Source organism: Drosophila rhopaloa, unplaced genomic scaffold, assembly GCF_018152115.1.
Source record: "Drosophila rhopaloa isolate 14029-0021.01 unplaced genomic scaffold, ASM1815211v1 contig_167, whole genome shotgun sequence".
In the NCBI taxonomy this organism is placed as follows: domain Eukaryota; kingdom Metazoa; phylum Arthropoda; class Insecta; order Diptera; family Drosophilidae; genus Drosophila; species Drosophila rhopaloa.
Genome location: NW_025335047.1, coordinates 6,386,816 through 6,402,585, shown reverse-complemented (window position 1 = coordinate 6,402,585; position 15,770 = coordinate 6,386,816). Strand labels below are relative to the sequence as shown.

Genomic DNA, 15,770 nt, shown 5'->3' with positions numbered 1-15,770 from the left:
GAGATCTTAAGGCTTAGATGGAGTAGATAAATATTAAATTATTTATACTTCAAATTCAACTTTTAAATCACTTAAAAAGTATTAAGGATTGAATTCTTATTTTCTAAGTGTCTTCTTATTTCAAATAGGCTTTTTTACCCAACGTTTTATATATTCATATAGATTGCCTTATCCAGTGGTATTGAAACTAGTGTCAGTATAGAAACGTCTAGAAATCTCGTTACTCCGATTCCAGTCCCTCGCGTCGCGTAGACTTATTAACAGCGTCTGGGATATCGAGCTCCGGACTTTTCGTCAAGTGTTTGGTTATCCGTGCGTCCGTGGTACGAGTGGCTACTTGTAGGTACATATATTTTTGTAGGTTAAGGATAAGGGCTCGATGACCATGGCCAATCGTTCCAGCCAGCGCGATCGCGAGTTCAACCGTGATAACGATAATACTAACGGTAACAATCGCGGTAATCGGGATGGCGGCAGTCGAGACAATAATCGGGACAATCGGACAATCGGGATAATCGCGATAATCGTGACAATCGCGATAATCGGGACAATCGCGATAACAGGGAAAATCGTGGTAATTTCCGTGACTTTCGCAATCGTGACAGGGATCGTGATCGTCAACGTCAAGTGCCCACGGAACCACCTTTTATCGCCTACGTGGGCAACTTGCCCAAGGGTCTCGTTCAGGGCGATGTGATGAAAATATTCTCGGACTTTGAGGTGAAGAACGTGCGGTTGATCAAGGATCGTGAAACGGACGAGTTCAAGGGCTATGGCTATGTGGAATTTGAGAGCTTGGCCCAACTGAAGAGGGCTCTCTCCTGCAATGGTCGCATCAAATTGGACAATTTTTCGGCCCCATTGCGTATCGATATAGCCGATCATCGGCGACAGGCCCCGGGTTCAAGCATTGGAGGAGTCGGAGGACCTGGTGGCTCCCAAAGTCTGGGCGGTCAAGAGAGAGGTGGCGGAAGAGGGGGAGCCAGCGTGGGGGGTGGCCATCCCTACTACCAGAGGCGCAACTATCGGCGAGACGACAGCGTGGGATCCCATCAATATAGACGAAGGGAAACGCGCAGCAGCAGCAACCACCAAATGTCCAACAGCAGCCCCACCCAAAGCACCATGTCCATTAACTGCAACCGCACCACGAGAGGTGGCTACAACCATCGTGGTGGTGCAGGAGGGGATCGGGGGGTGGCAATGGCAACGGCAGTGGGAACCGTTACCAGGGAGGATTTCCGCGATCCAGTTTCGATGACCGGGAAAGTCAGCAGTCGTCCAGTAATGGAGGATTCCAGCGCAACCGTAACTTCAACTTTAATCGGTAAGAAAAATATACCCCATTAGATGAACAGAGCAAAATAATTTTTAGAATCAGAATTTATTTATTTACTTACATGTGAGTCTAATTGACTGTAAAGTTAGCTCAAATTCTTTAACTTTAATCGATTCTTATTTTACGATTGCCTAAGAAACATTTATTGAGTAATATTGTTGATTTTTTTAATGATTAATGTCAAATAAATCTTGAACCACTAGCACCTTCAACAACAGCACTGGTGGCGGAGGTGGTGCCGGAAGAGGAGGCAACATGCAGCGGAACTTCAACAACGGGAACGATGTGGGTGGCTTTGGGAACGGAAATCTAAATGGAAACGGCAACTATACCAACTTTGTGCAGAACCGCAATCGCGATCGCCGAGGTCACTACAATCCAAACAACGCTGGCAATTCCGGTAGCTACAATGCCAACGGAAACGGCAACTTTGCCCGGGACAGCAAGAGTCCTGGACCTGTGGTGCTGGAATCAGGATCATCGGGAACGCGACCATGTTCGAGTAATCAATTCGCGGCACTCGACGATGATGATCGGCCAAAATTGGTCCTAAAACCGCGGACAGTGACGGCCCCCATTAACTCTCTAGCTGAAACCAAACAGGCGGCTCTGATTTTTGGAAAGGCCAAGCCTCGAGATGACAATGCCACGCCCCCCTCCTCGCCGCACCAGGATATAGGTGTAGATGCTTCATGTCCTTTCGCAGGATCTGCAGGTGCCACAGATGATCCAGATCCCGGTGTAAGCAGCGACTAAATTGCGATGTCCACCTTTAGCTGTGAAACTTTCAAAACTTTCCACTTCCAAATCGAAATGGAGAGTTCTTTCATTAATCTTTTCACAGGCAGTTTATATTTTTATTAGATTTGTATCCAGCGAAGTTAGGTCGTACAGTTTGCCTTCTAAATCAGGACTATAGTCGCAACCCCTTCCATTTCAAATGCATTCAAAATTATTATTTCCGCTTTATTTATGCTCTTGTGTTAAGGCGTACATACAAAATGTCATTAAATAAAAATGTGTGGGTCCAATGGAGTTCGGAATAAGTAGAAATATAAGTATAATAAATTATATAGATAACGTAAAAAGTTATATAAATTTGCAGCATTAAGAATAAAATGCTACTTAAACAACTAAAATAAAAATTCGACGTTTAAGTACCAATCAAATAAATTGCCTAAGAAACACATTGTAACATTGATTGTTTTTAAATCAGAGCTTTGGTATAAAGTTTCTCTATTTTTAGTTTAAAAAATAATGATTCAAATCCTTTTTAATTTTAATAATTTAAAGTATGGGTTATAGCCAATCATTGAACATTCTCTATTTTACGATTTACGAACCAGGAAAGGTTACTTACCTAATTAGACGCCGATCAGCCTACAATAACCATAACCATCACAACCCAAACCACTCCACTTAGATTACCCATAAATTGGAAAAGTTAATGCTCGGTGACAAAGTCGCGGCAGGAAGATAACTTACCTCCGATGGACAAAAAGGACATTCGCGGACACTTTGTGCGGCATTAACTAGTCAACTCGAACTAATTGAATTGAGCGAGATTAAAGAATTTTACGCCGAAATAAAGACGTTGTTGGCAGTGAGGCGAAAAAGAAACGACCTGGAATAGAGCAGAAGGCCCTGGTATTTATGGGCCAAGATTTACGAGCCACAACAAGTCGTGGCCACTTTTTTAGCTACGGCTCCTGAAATTGAGCCGCACATCCTGGCTTGTAAAGGCAAATTGGCTTAATTTCTTTTTAATTTGCTGCCGGGTTTTCCTTGCTTTTCCACTTTCCACTTTCCCTTTCCTTTATGCCTTCTCAGGAGCTCTCGAAGCGAAATTCAATTTGAAAAAGTGGAAGAAATAAAAGTACGGATGTGAGGTGACCTAGCCACGCCTGTTTCCATTTAAATTTCTGGCCGATATGGAGAGCATCCCCAGTCCAAAAGCCAATTTACGCACGAACATTTTTTCAATTTCGCGGCAGAAACCGCAGTGACCCCCCGTCTAATTTTCTCAACCTCCCACCCCGCTGCACTTTATAGAAATCCCGCGGAAAATTCACGGCATTAAAGGACTTTTCTTTTCTTTGCGTTCCATTTTTGTGCCTTTTCTTTATTTCTTTTGAAGTTCGCCCACTGGCCATGAGTTTTATTTGCCTTTTTTTCCTGGCTATCCAGGCTTTCCCGCTTTTCACGCCGGACTTTTCCCGTTAATGTGTCACACGCACTTTATAAGCAATTGTTGTTGGCTGAGTTGTGGGTGTGGGGTGTGAAGGCGTCTGGAAAAGTTGACGACACTGTCGACGCCCATGGCGCAATTATTATGATTATTAGGTACAGCTGCACTTGCCCAGCGGCTGCCACTTACAAAAAATTGTAATTTACCTTAGCGTTGAACCACACTTGGAAAAATTATTCTTTGGTATGGCAAGAGTTTAAAAAAAATGCAAGTCTTAATATTGGCGTTTCGTTTATTTAAGATTAGTCTCCCATCTACAATAAAAATGACATAAGCTTATACTTATTTTTCATGAAGTAAAATTATATCAAGGGCATGATGTATAAACAATAAGGAGTTGTAGCTCATAATATCCGTGTAGATGCCAATATTATCGCAATTAGGGGAGCCTGAACTGACGATCCCAAACTGTGCATATATACTTTTTCCTTTGTAAATGATCTTGGCGGCCAGCGGTCCGCCTGAGTCACCATTACAGGTGTCCCCGTTCCAGGACCAAGCACAGATCAATCCATTGGGGTCCTGTCCAGCAGGACACTGAACACGGTTAAGACTGACGGTCTTCAGAACTTGGCTGGTAAGTCCAGTCTCTGTTCTCCCCCATCCATAGGCCTCGAATCTCTGGGTAGGCAACCACGTTATTGGCTCCTGTTCGATAATAATGCATATTGGGCGGATTTGTGCTACAGATAAAAAATAAGGGTTTTTCAAAAATCGGTAAAAACAAACTTACTTCAGGTCTTTTTACTTAATAAATAGTTCCGGGAACTACAAAATTTACCGAAAAAAAACTGACAAATAAACTTTTAATGTGGAGCTTTGGATAATTAATAAATAAATTTACATAGGTGTATTTTGATCCAACTGACTCAATACCACTACAAATTTTCCGAATATATAATTTATTCTAATCGAACTATTGTGGTATATTTTTAATTAGTCGCCTTCCACACACTCTCTAGACTGACCAATATGAAATTCCGAATTATGAGATATTAATGGGAAATAAAAAGCCATTTAATATGTATATTTAGCTTACCATTGTAGACCACTTTTCTGTCCAGTTTAATAAGTGCAATGTCGCCAGAAAAAGGAACAAATTTGAACGGTCTATATAGTTCCACTCCTGAGAAAATCCAAAAAGGGCACCATCTGTCGTAGACACCTAATAACACGGTCCTGTGAGAAGACAATTGGCACATTAATTTGATCTGCATAAAAGCATTTTTAAACATGCTCCTTTATCAAAAGTATTAACCAATTACAAAAAAAAAACTTTAAATGTTATACCTTTCCAATCAAAATACAAAAAATTAATACTTTAGGTGACAAGTTGGAAGATATAATCGCATTTATATCTTATTGTTGCCAGAAAAGTACTTACGTTATGTTTCTTTTTTCGATACAGTGCTTGGCGGTCAAGACATTTCCTGAAAATTCCAAATTAGTAAAAAACTTTTTTTTTTATTAAAATAGTTCATATTTACGTTCGGTAATAAGTGTTCCACCACAAACAAATCCAGTATAATCATGTAAGGCTGCCATCCATGGCGTCGTGTTCGGTTTTGCAACGTTGCCATTGATTATTCTATCTTCGAATTGTGGAGGGGAGGCACAATTATCATCTAGGAGAAACGCCAACCCCACATGAAAGATCATTAAACAGAAGAAAACTGATAAAATCACCGAACACTTCATTTTTCAACAAGAGCTCAAAACCAACTGACTTCAAGGTGCGGGATTCGCTTAGACGAAAGCTCGAGCGTAGTAAAAGTAATACTAGATAAGGCAGTATTTGGGTTTTTCAGTACTTGGGTTTTTCGGTACGTTTTGATTTATTTTGATTTGTTTTGCTACAAGCATAGCAACAGTGATTAATCACAGCGTGCATATGTACATATATTTTCTTTAAGAAAAGCAACAATATTAATTAGGCTGTACAGCATAATATTCCTTGGAATAAAAGCTGGTTAAATAAGTATTGTTTCGAAATAAATCCGTCAAATGGCGTTGGAATCGGAGGCCAAAAGTATTCGAAAACTGTGTGCCAAGTTCGATTGTACTTAATATAAATCTAACATTTTCTCTCTCTGCAGTAAAAACTTTGGGAACAACGTTGTTTTTGTTGTTGATTGGGGTGGACCTGAACCTTTATCCGCTTAGGTCCGCTCTGGATGCTGTGCATCGCCTTGGGGGTCACGCGTTAATAATCGCGCTGAATGACTTCATAATGAAAATATTAAAGGTGTTTGTTGTCGTTATTGTTGTTGTTGCTGTATGGTTCTTAGTCGCCAGCCAGGATCAGGATACGTATACACATATACAAGGAACGCCCGCAGGACTCGCTCACACAAAAGGCGCAAAGTTTATGTTTATGTCATGCGCTCAAATGAGGTCGAAGAGAAGTGGAGGGGTATTTCTCTGGGTATAATTTAATAATAATGCTCCCTTTTTTCATTAAATGTAAGTGAACCGGGAGCAGAAGCTGCGTTAAGTGGCAGGTTGAAATGACCTAAGTGGGTGCAGGAAAAAAGGTTGGAAGTAAGAACTGGACCCGTAAGAACTTATTCAAAAGGTGTAAGAATACTTTTTTAATAACAAGAATTAATTTTTAAAGAACTTATATATGTAAGTTACGGTTATAGACCTTACAAGTTTTAAGTTCTCTTAATTGTTTTAGAAAGTTATTTTTATAAATCTCTATAGAAATGTATTTATCAAGATTAGGTTATAAAAGAAGATTTTAATGAATGTTAATGTTTATTTGCTTCGTACAGGTGGTCACCTCACAGTTAAATTTCGAATATTTGACCAACTTAAGTAACATTTTTAATGCCAATATATTGATAATGAATATTTTTATCCTTGCCCATATATCATTTTAAATTGTAAGTGAAAACGTACAATCATACTTGTTCTCTTAGGCATTCACGTTCTATTGTCAATATTTGGGAAATCAGCAATCAGATAGTGTTTGCACTTTCAACACACGACCCCAAAGAAACACTTAAGGCTGAAACAGGAGGAAGGGATAACAGGACCACAGAATCGGAGGTCCACAAGTAATATTTTAAATGTAGTTTCGGGCTAATTGTCATGCCATCGACGGCGTCTTATCGGACAGCAGCAAAACAATTTGGGCAAATTTATGCAACACAAACGAGCTGAGAATGCCCCAAAGGTCCAGAGGACACACACAGGACATTCAGGATGCCCAGATACACCGATAAGCCGGGACATATTAAGTCAAAAATGCTGCTATTAAAATGCTAGCATTTGCAAGTCTATCTATGAGACAGTGAGTGGTATCGACAGAGTTTCGCAAAAGTTACAATAGGAGGTGAGTGAAAATCTAGACGTGGCCATTAATGAACATGGATGAAGTGTCCCCGTACAGTGGAGTCCATTAAAAAGGACTAAATGGCAATTAAGCATTGGAGTCAAAAGGCAGAGGCTGAGGCAATTAAGCCTCCCTTTTTCGTTGCAAGGACACTGGGCAATTAAGCCGGACCAAAGTTGGCCAATCCCTAGACTCGACTCGACTCGACCTTATCCTTTTCACCTATCTCTCTGGCCGAGGAAAACTTAAATGAGTTTTCCGAGTGGGGAGCGTCCCACTGCGAGCATTTAAATGACTGCAACTTTGATTGGCTGGCCGCTTGAGTGGGCAGGAGATTTATCTCCGTGCCCCCTGATTGCACATAAATCCCTGCGACGACGATACCTACACCCGGACCTAGCCATAAAAATATTTGGAATACCAGGCAGCACATGTTAGAGGGACATTTTAGAGGAGCGACACATCTTCGATATGCTCGTTTAAAATAATTTATTGCACTTACTTGACACCCATTGAACGTCTGCCACCGGTTTCTAAGTAATTCCACGACACACAAGATGAATTGCGCAAATAGAAAAATGTTCTAATTAAAATTATGCACAAATATTTTGGATTTCTTTTCGCTGTCATCCATCGATGGGGTGCCAATTAAAATTGATTGGAAATTCCGGGCTGGCATTCCTAACATTTCGTTGGCACGTGGGCGTTTCTCTATGTCGAGTAGCAGCTGCCTGTATCCTGTATCCCGTATCCTTTCGCTTGGGATTTGCATGCCGGAGCCCGCTTTTGAACTCGGATCCTCGAGACAATCTATCTATCTATCCTGACCATTCCGCTCGACTGCTCTTTCTGTCTGCAAAGCCAATAAAAAAGAAGTCTCAATTATCACTTTTGTACTGGCAAAATGCAGGCAGATGGCTAAATGCATGCATTTAAGTCACCACCCCAGCCTCCGCTAATGTAGCAAATAAAACGGTCACCTTAATGGATTTCTGTTACGCGGTCTAGCTTCGATTTGGACAGAAGGTGACGAGGAGGAACCGGCTCCGGGTTGCGGACTCCCAGAGTCGTGCTGTTCCATTGATTGTCCTTGAATCGCCGCCGTTCGCCACTTAATCCAATAGCGCACATGTTGAGTCCTAACAATGGACTCCTGCCTCGTCCTCGTCCTTCAACCCACCCCACCTCCACCACCTTAAGCGGCTTTCACCTTGCCACCACCAACAAGGGCAACACGAAACAACACCACCAGAAATAGCCGCGGATTCGGCATACGGCAACCTTTGGCCTCGGCTTGATTTTCGCACTAGCTTACACTCAAATTCATTTTATTTTTAAAATTATCAAATTTGTATTCAGCTATGTGATTAATAATGATGATGAATAAAACTTTTTCTTAGTAATAGATCCTTAAGTTAGATCAAATATAAATTGTTAAATAATCACAAATTTAGCAATTACCTGTTAACATTTGTATCACAAAAAATTTAAAATTATTTATATAGGAATAAGAAAAATAGGCATTCCTCCTGAGTTAATAAAAGTAAGTATGATTTTCCTTAATATAAAAATATTTCTGTTTTTTATTTAAAATGTATTATTAAGAAACTTAAAATCAGTTTTTGTTTTTTAGTTTTTTTATGGCTCTGAAAAATATTTGTTAATACCACAGCTAAAGCTTGCAGATCTTTTTTTAAAGTGTAATTATCGCACCGGCATATGAAGAAATCAAGGCGAAAATGGGGGAAGTCCTGAGGGTTGTGCATTACCAACTGTTGTGAAAATTAGAACGTGTAGTTCGGCGCTTTCCAGGACTTATCACACACACGCACGACCGCACCACTGTAACACTGAGCCACTGCACCACCTTCGTGGGCTTTCTGTGATGACTTACGATGATGTATTAGTAGTGGAATTAAAATTAAAAGCACCACAGCCCAGAGAATTTGACAAGCCCGATCAGGTTGCCGTTGCCCCTTTTAATGAAGTCTTTGTTGGGAGTGTAGTCGCATAGAGCCCATACCTAATTAATCCCACAGAAACGGCAGCAACCCGAGGAGAACTTGGGCAACATCTGGGCGATGTGACTGACATTAACTAAAGACCGCCGCCACTTGAGGCACTAATTCGGCCGAATTTCGAATTGGGGCTGACAAGCGCGAACGGAGAATACGAAAAACACATTTGGGCACCCCGAATGAAAGATCATTCAGCTGTCAGAATCATTAAGAAATGTGAAATCGTTTAAATGTGGTCTGCAAGAAGTTCCATAATTTTTCTTCGCTAAACCGAGCTTTTTTTTTTGGTGAAGGAAATAGGTTGAAGGTGGATGGGGTTGGCGCCAATTGAAACACATGGAGACTCAGCTTGGAAAGTAAGTCTGAAAACGGAAAAGTGGACTGGTAAAATATTTTGGGTGAAATGGTTTCCTAGTTTAGTAGTAAAAAAAAGCATTTAGACCGATAACACAAGGATTCTTCTAGAGTGATTATGTAAGGTTTGGGACTAAAATGTACTTTATTTAAATTATTTATACAAATAATTAATAAGTTCATTTTAACAAAAAATACTTCCATATTACGAAGTGTTCTTATTAATATACCAGATCTATATTACTCATCCAATTTCGTAAACACTTGTGAAATGAGTTCAACTTGTTTCCCCCAAATCGCTGGCACTTCCTTCCCCGCGCCATTCGCTCCCTTTTGGGAGGTAAATAAAAATTTTCAAAAATTAATGCCTGTCTTTCATTTGCGAAGCCTTCTTTTTTTGCGTCTTCCGCTCGGAACCATTCCGTTTTAATTTCGCTCCCCAAAATCCTCACTTCTGGCCACACGTTTGGCAGTGCGAAACATTTTTATTACGAATTCGTGAGTTTCGCTGCAAATAGCAGCTCGCCATAGAGAAATATATAGCCGGTCGGGAGATATATGTCTAGTTTTACACTATTATGCACGGAATCGCGAGCGCGGGGTATGGGCAATAAAAATATTCAAGCATATCAGGAACGAAGTCGAGGATGGGGAATACGAGGATGCTGCCGATATTCTAGGCAGGCAGCTGCCTTCGGCATCGTGTGCCATTCGACACGCCCACAATTTTCGATTGTCTTACGCTCACACAGATACAAACACCCACACACATGTCTTTCACTACACCCAAAGAAATTCTTTTAAAAATAAAAAAACATTTAAGTTAAATAACAAAGGAATTTCCTCACAAAGAACCCAAATAAAATATATATATTTCAAATATTCTTAACTGTAATAAATTGATATTACAAAAAATATTTGTTTAGGTATATAAAATAATAATTAATACCATGTATTATTTAAAATAAAACAATTTCAGAATTTATTTTTATTTAAGAGAGACTTTTTTTATGTTAAAAAAAAACAAATAAAATACAGAAACACAATTAATATTGTCGAGTTCTGAAATCTCCTTCTTTGTTTTCAGTGTAGAGGAGCATTTAAATTTCGGTGCGTTCATTGAAATATGAACGATGAGCTGGCGATAAAAGTGGACGATACAGCGGGGTTAGGAAATTTTCATATAAAGTACCTTTTGTTGGCATTTTAATGGTGCGCTTTATGGAAGGATTAAGCACATAAACTTGTCAATAACTCGAGTGCCGCACACTCTCATATACTCATATTGCCAGGGACTGTCTTCCAATAATAATGTCACCGCACTTTGACTAAGAAACCCAAATGAAGTGGAGTCGCCGAGGGGACAAGCGATTTTATTTATGAGCTCAACGTTAAATTGTTGCCGCATATGTCGAGCGGTCCCTAAGAACAGGGGAAAATGCGGGGCAAAGGGCAGCGACTTATTAAAAACAATCGTGGGCCAAACACCAGAAACTTCACCGAGCCCTTGGAGCACATTATTGATAAACACACAAGTCTGAGGCTGGAGAAATATCGGATAATGGATTGATGGGGTGCAGGAAAAATTCTCATAATATTAAGTGAGCCGATAACGAAGACTCTTACTTTTATAGGTATACGTTAAGCTAGATGAGGAGGAATTATAAGGATTATCCTAGGGTTTAACTCAGAGCCAATAAGAGAGACAATGAAAATAAATCATAGGAAAATTGTCAGTTAAATAAGCATGTGCGTTTATTAATTTAATAAATACATTTGTTAATCAAAAAGGAAAATTTCGTAATATACATGACTTATTTTATGAGCGAAAAATGCATTTTTAATTTGATATAAAAAGATGCCCAGTTAAAATAGATTTAACACACCTTTTTTTTTTAAATACACCTTTACTTAATAAACAATGAGCAAACAATCGATGAAAATCTCTTAATAGACTTGCTTATTCCATAAACTTCGGTATTGCCAAGAATGCCAAACATCCATAAATATGTCCCTTGGTAAGCCAGCGTTTAGGAAACCTTTTAGCTGCTGCAAAAAAAAAATCAGGAAAGAATGGTAAGCCAAATTTGGGCGAAATGAAAATTGCAAGCCACCCAAACCCAGAAGATTACAAACCCCTGCGGCAATTATTTTACGATGCACAAAGGTATTGTTAAATCGAAGGAAGGAAGGAAGGAAAAGCGAGGAGCAAACAAGCCGGCAGCCAAAGTAAAGCCAAATATGTTGAAATGCGGCCAGGACCAGGATGGAAATACGAAGCCAGGACCGAGGGAGAAGTCCTGGATGCGAACGATGCCGCAGTTCAATATGCAGCGGCAGGCAATATTAAAATATCTTAAGGATATTATGTTATTACGCACACATTACACAGCAGACTGCGGGCAGGATGGATAGCAGAGCATCAGGGCAAACTCCACTCAAATGAGATAATTCCCTGTAAAATAATAATAAAATAAGCAACCTTCAGACAATTTTCCACACCCCCCACCGCCCAAGGTTTTTATGATTTTCATATTTTCGCAACCCCCGCCGTTTAAGTGCTTTTCAATATGAGTAAAATGCATTAAAGGTATATCTTTCGAATTTTCCCTTTGGCCGCCGGCTAGGCAATCTGAAATGGGAGGCGGGGGGCGTGGCAGATTGGCCACTCACACTACCCCCTGTCCACAAATCAGGGGGATTTTCGTATTAAAACAAAACACACACCCACAATCAGGCTTCGGGGCCCAGTGGTAAAAGTAAGGACCGACCAAACTGCGATTTGCCAAATCAGCAGAAAAGGAAAAAGCCCGTACAAATGAGCCACATTCGAAGTAGAAGAAGGCAAATGGGAGACAATTTTTAGTTTTGATCTAAATGCGTCAATAAATTTTAACACTTTCAGTCGCTCGGGCGACAGAAACAAAAGTCATTTCGGGGTTTACAATAAAAAAAGAAGCCGGCAAACGAGCGGCTTAATATACCGTGGAATACAATTGGAAAAAGTATTGATTACATTGCAGTCATATCTGCAGAAAGAGAATCAATTTAAGATTTACAAATAAATACACAAGGAAATACAAAATTTCAAAATCTAAGCTACTTTAAAAAATAAGTTTTCTCAGTTTTCAAAATTTTTCTTATTTTTTTTTAAAGAGTCATTAAGAAGTAGTATTGACTAAAAATCTTTTAAACTGATCTAACTGCTTAATAATAAATCCAACACAAATTTATTGTTGAGATTCGAGCATTTATATAGTGGGTATCATTTAGTCGACACTGTGATAATTCCACACACGCTCCACATGCTTTTTGGCCACCTCAGCATTTTCTTTAACTTCTCTGCCAGCTTGGTCTTATCAATGGGCTCATTTTAAAATCAACGCCTAGTCCTAAGACTCCTGCGAGTCCTGCTTTATTTACGAGAGATGTCAATGACTGGGCTTGCGATTTTCTTAGCCCGAGTTTTCCAAGTTTTTCATTCCATTTATGGCTGGGAATTGGGGCGGGCTAACTTATCGGCCCATGTGCATCTTCAGTGGCACTTTCAAAGGGCTTCTGCGGAGGAGGTGGTCCCAGTCATTCCCTCAGTCAGTCAGTCAGTCAGTCAGTCAGTCAGTCAGTCAGTCAGTTAAGGATTGTTGTCCTGTGGACCAGAAGTAAAGCATCCGCAAAGAGTTCGCACAGAGTTTAAGCCCTAATCCAGCAAAGAGCCCATGGCACATGGACAAACATTGCTGCCCTGGCAAATTTATCGCCGCTGATAAGCGTTAATAAATTAATTAGAATTATTGAAATGCGTGGTCTGTCGAGGTCCTGCCACCGCATATCCTCCTGCTCCTGTTTCTGCAGCTAAATGCAAACACAGCCATGGACATGGGCATGAATATGGAAGTGGATTGGGCATTGGGCTTTGGGCTTTGGGCATCGTGGATATGTAAGTGGACATGGGATGGCAGCCATTATGCGCTGATTTGTGTTGCGTACTTTTGCGGCACAGGGCAAAAACAGGACGAGAACAGTGCCACATCCGAAATCCACAGGACACGCACTTTTGAATTAGTTTGTTTGAACTCTCGGGCCTTATCTCAAGTTGTAGATTTTCAACATTTTGTAGTCATTTCCAGCCGCACTTTGCATTTGCATTTTGTGCGGTCCGCTTTTATCAATTCAATTTACGCACTTGCATAAAGAGGCTCTGGCAAAAATGTCACGAGAATTATATGGAAACAAGATGAACACTTTAATTTAAGATCACTGTCTAAATTTCGACTACAATTTGTATTTATTACAATTAAAGTTATGATTGTACGATTTATAAAGTTATAGAAAATAGTTTTAGTCAAAAATCGTAATAAAAAAAATTTTAACTTCTTTTTAAAGTATCTTCCTATAAAATAAGTCCAACTGACGCCCTTTTTTCCTGTGTAGTCTGGTTGGCTATTTTTTCCCGCTTACCTTTTGGGCGGTGGAAAAGTTTCCACGTCTTGTAGCGTCATTTTTTCGTTCTTTAATGGCATTAAAAAGTTTGTCCGCCGCTGGCCAAAGTTCTCAGCACTAAGGTGCCTTTTTTATTGGCGCCTGGACGTGTTTGCCCCGCAGGAATTCACTTCCCGTTTCCAACTCCCAAGTCCTTGATCTCAAGGTGCAGACCAAAAAAAAACGGAAGCGAAAAAATTAAATAAAACTTTTTTAGCTCACAAATGTTTTGCTGCTAATTGAAAATATCTGTTGGGTTCAATTAGACGTCGCTGCACCGTGCGGCGGCTTAAGCGGCTGACTGGCCACGCCCCCAAACGCCCCTTGCCCCAAGTGAGATAAAACCCAGAAAAAAAACTCGCTGATTTAAGCAATTTTTTGTGCGCAACTTTTCGCTTGTGTGGCGAGACTTTTCAGCTTTTCACAGCACAACTTGCAGCTGATGGATCAAATTAACTGGGAAAAGGAGGAAGGGAGTTTGATTTCACACAATTCTTAATGTTGAGGACAAGTTTTTCCACAGTTTAGTGGCATACAAATGAGGACAAGCTTCACCTGCAGCTGGAATATTTTTTCCAATAGAAAACTGTTCAAACAAAATGGAAAAGTTTAAAAGAGATGGTTGGCCAATGTTTAATAAAAAGTTCTTCGATTTCTTTTGAACTTTAATTGCTATCTATATATTTTTCGTCATTTTTATGTGAACACCTTTTCTAGTTTTCGAAAAATGGCTTTGCTTAAAAGGGACCTGCACTTTTAAGCCCATAACTTTTCCAACAGACATCCGATTTCAAAGTGGCATAACTCAAAATGAGTGTGCTTTAATTCTCTAAAAATCTGTGTTCTTACTTTAGTTTTTATTTTTGGGCCGTTTTTTCGTCATTTTCATTGCTTTTCCAAATTTTTGAAAAATGGGTTTGCAGAAAAGTGTCAAAAAACTGCACTTCTAAGCTCAATGCATTACTTACAGACATCCGTTTGCACAGTGGCATACCTATACATGATTGTGGTTTAATTCTCTAAATAACTGTGTTTTTACTTTAGTTTTTATTTTTGGGTCGATTTTTCATCATTTTTACAATGTAACCCCTTTCCAAAATTTCGAAAAATGGGCTTGCAGAAAAGTGACCCAAAATCTGCACTTCTAACTCCATAACTTTTCGTATAGACATCCGATTTCAAAGTGACATACTTCTAAATGATCGTGGTTTAATTCCCTAAAAAAGTGCGTTTTCACTTTATTTTTTATTTTTGGGTGGATTTTTTATCATTTTTACAATGTAAGCCCTTTTCAAATTTTCAAATATTGGCTTTGCAGAAAAGTGACCAAAACCCTGCACTTCTAAATCCATAACTTTTCGTACAGACATCCGATTTCAAAGTGGCATACTTCTAAATTATCGTGGTTTAATTCTCTAAAAAACTGTGTTTTCACTTTATTTTTTATTTTTGGGTCGATTTTGCATCATTTTTACACTTAACCCCTTTCCAAATTTTCGAAAAATAGCTTTGCAGAAAAGTGTCCAAATACTGCACGTCTACGCCCATAACTTTTCTTACAGAAATCGGATTTTAAAATGGCATATCTCAAAATTATCCTGGTTTAATTCTCAAAAAATCTGTGTACTTAACTTTTTTTTTATCTTTGGATCGATTTTTAATCATTTTTCCAATGTAACCCCTTTCCAAATTTTCGAATATTGGCTTTGCAGAAAAGTGACCAAAAACCTGCACTTCTAAATCCATAACTTTTCGTACAGACATCCGATTGCAAAGTGGCATATCTCAAAATGATTGTCGTTTAATTATCTAAAAATCTGTGTTTTCAGTTTAGTTTTTATTTTTGGGTCGATTTTCTCATCATTTTTCTATTTTCCTAAAATGAATGTGGCTTAATTCTCTAAAAATAAGGTGTAATAGTATTTTATTTTAATTTAAACATAAACTATATTACTTTGCCGGCAAAACTTTAATACATTACGTAAAAAATGT

General features: G+C 39.3%; 2 protein-coding genes across 2 annotated transcripts; one reads left to right on the top strand and one right to left on the bottom strand.

Annotated features, from left to right (window-relative positions):
• Positions 1-230: 230 nt before the first annotated feature.
• Positions 231-2,392, top strand: LOC108044061 (heterogeneous nuclear ribonucleoprotein 87F). Its single transcript, XM_044458538.1, is given in 4 exon segments — positions 231-437; positions 497-1,209; positions 1,212-1,327; positions 1,543-2,392. Coding segments are annotated over 4 exon segments (1,440 nt in total). The 5' UTR covers positions 231-379; the 3' UTR covers positions 2,096-2,392.
• A 1,477-nt stretch (positions 2,393-3,869) lies between these two features.
• On the bottom strand, positions 3,870-5,264 carry LOC108044060 (serine protease grass-like). The gene is made up of 4 exons (XM_017122914.2): positions 5,075-5,264; positions 4,972-5,017; positions 4,627-4,766; positions 3,870-4,270 (listed from the first exon to the last, which is right to left on the bottom strand). Exons 1-4 carry the CDS (start codon positions 5,244-5,246, stop codon positions 3,870-3,872), a joined length of 759 nt encoding a protein of 252 aa, XP_016978403.2. The 5' UTR covers positions 5,247-5,264.
• Between the last annotated feature and the right edge of the window lie 10,506 nt (positions 5,265-15,770).

Bases quoted from the DNA above. Each gene is read 5' to 3' on its own strand.
- LOC108044060 (XM_017122914.2), bottom strand. From the start codon at position 5,246: ATGATCTTTCATGTGGGGTTGGCGTTTCTCCTAGATGATAATTGTGCC. The intron at 5,018-5,074 runs GTAAATATGAAC...TGGAATTTTCAG, and splicing joins TGGAACACTTATTACCGAAC to GAAATGTCTTGACCGCCAAG. The intron at 4,271-4,626 runs GTAAGCTAAATA...TTTTATCTGTAG, and splicing joins CAGAAAAGTGGTCTACAATG to CACAAATCCGCCCAATATGC.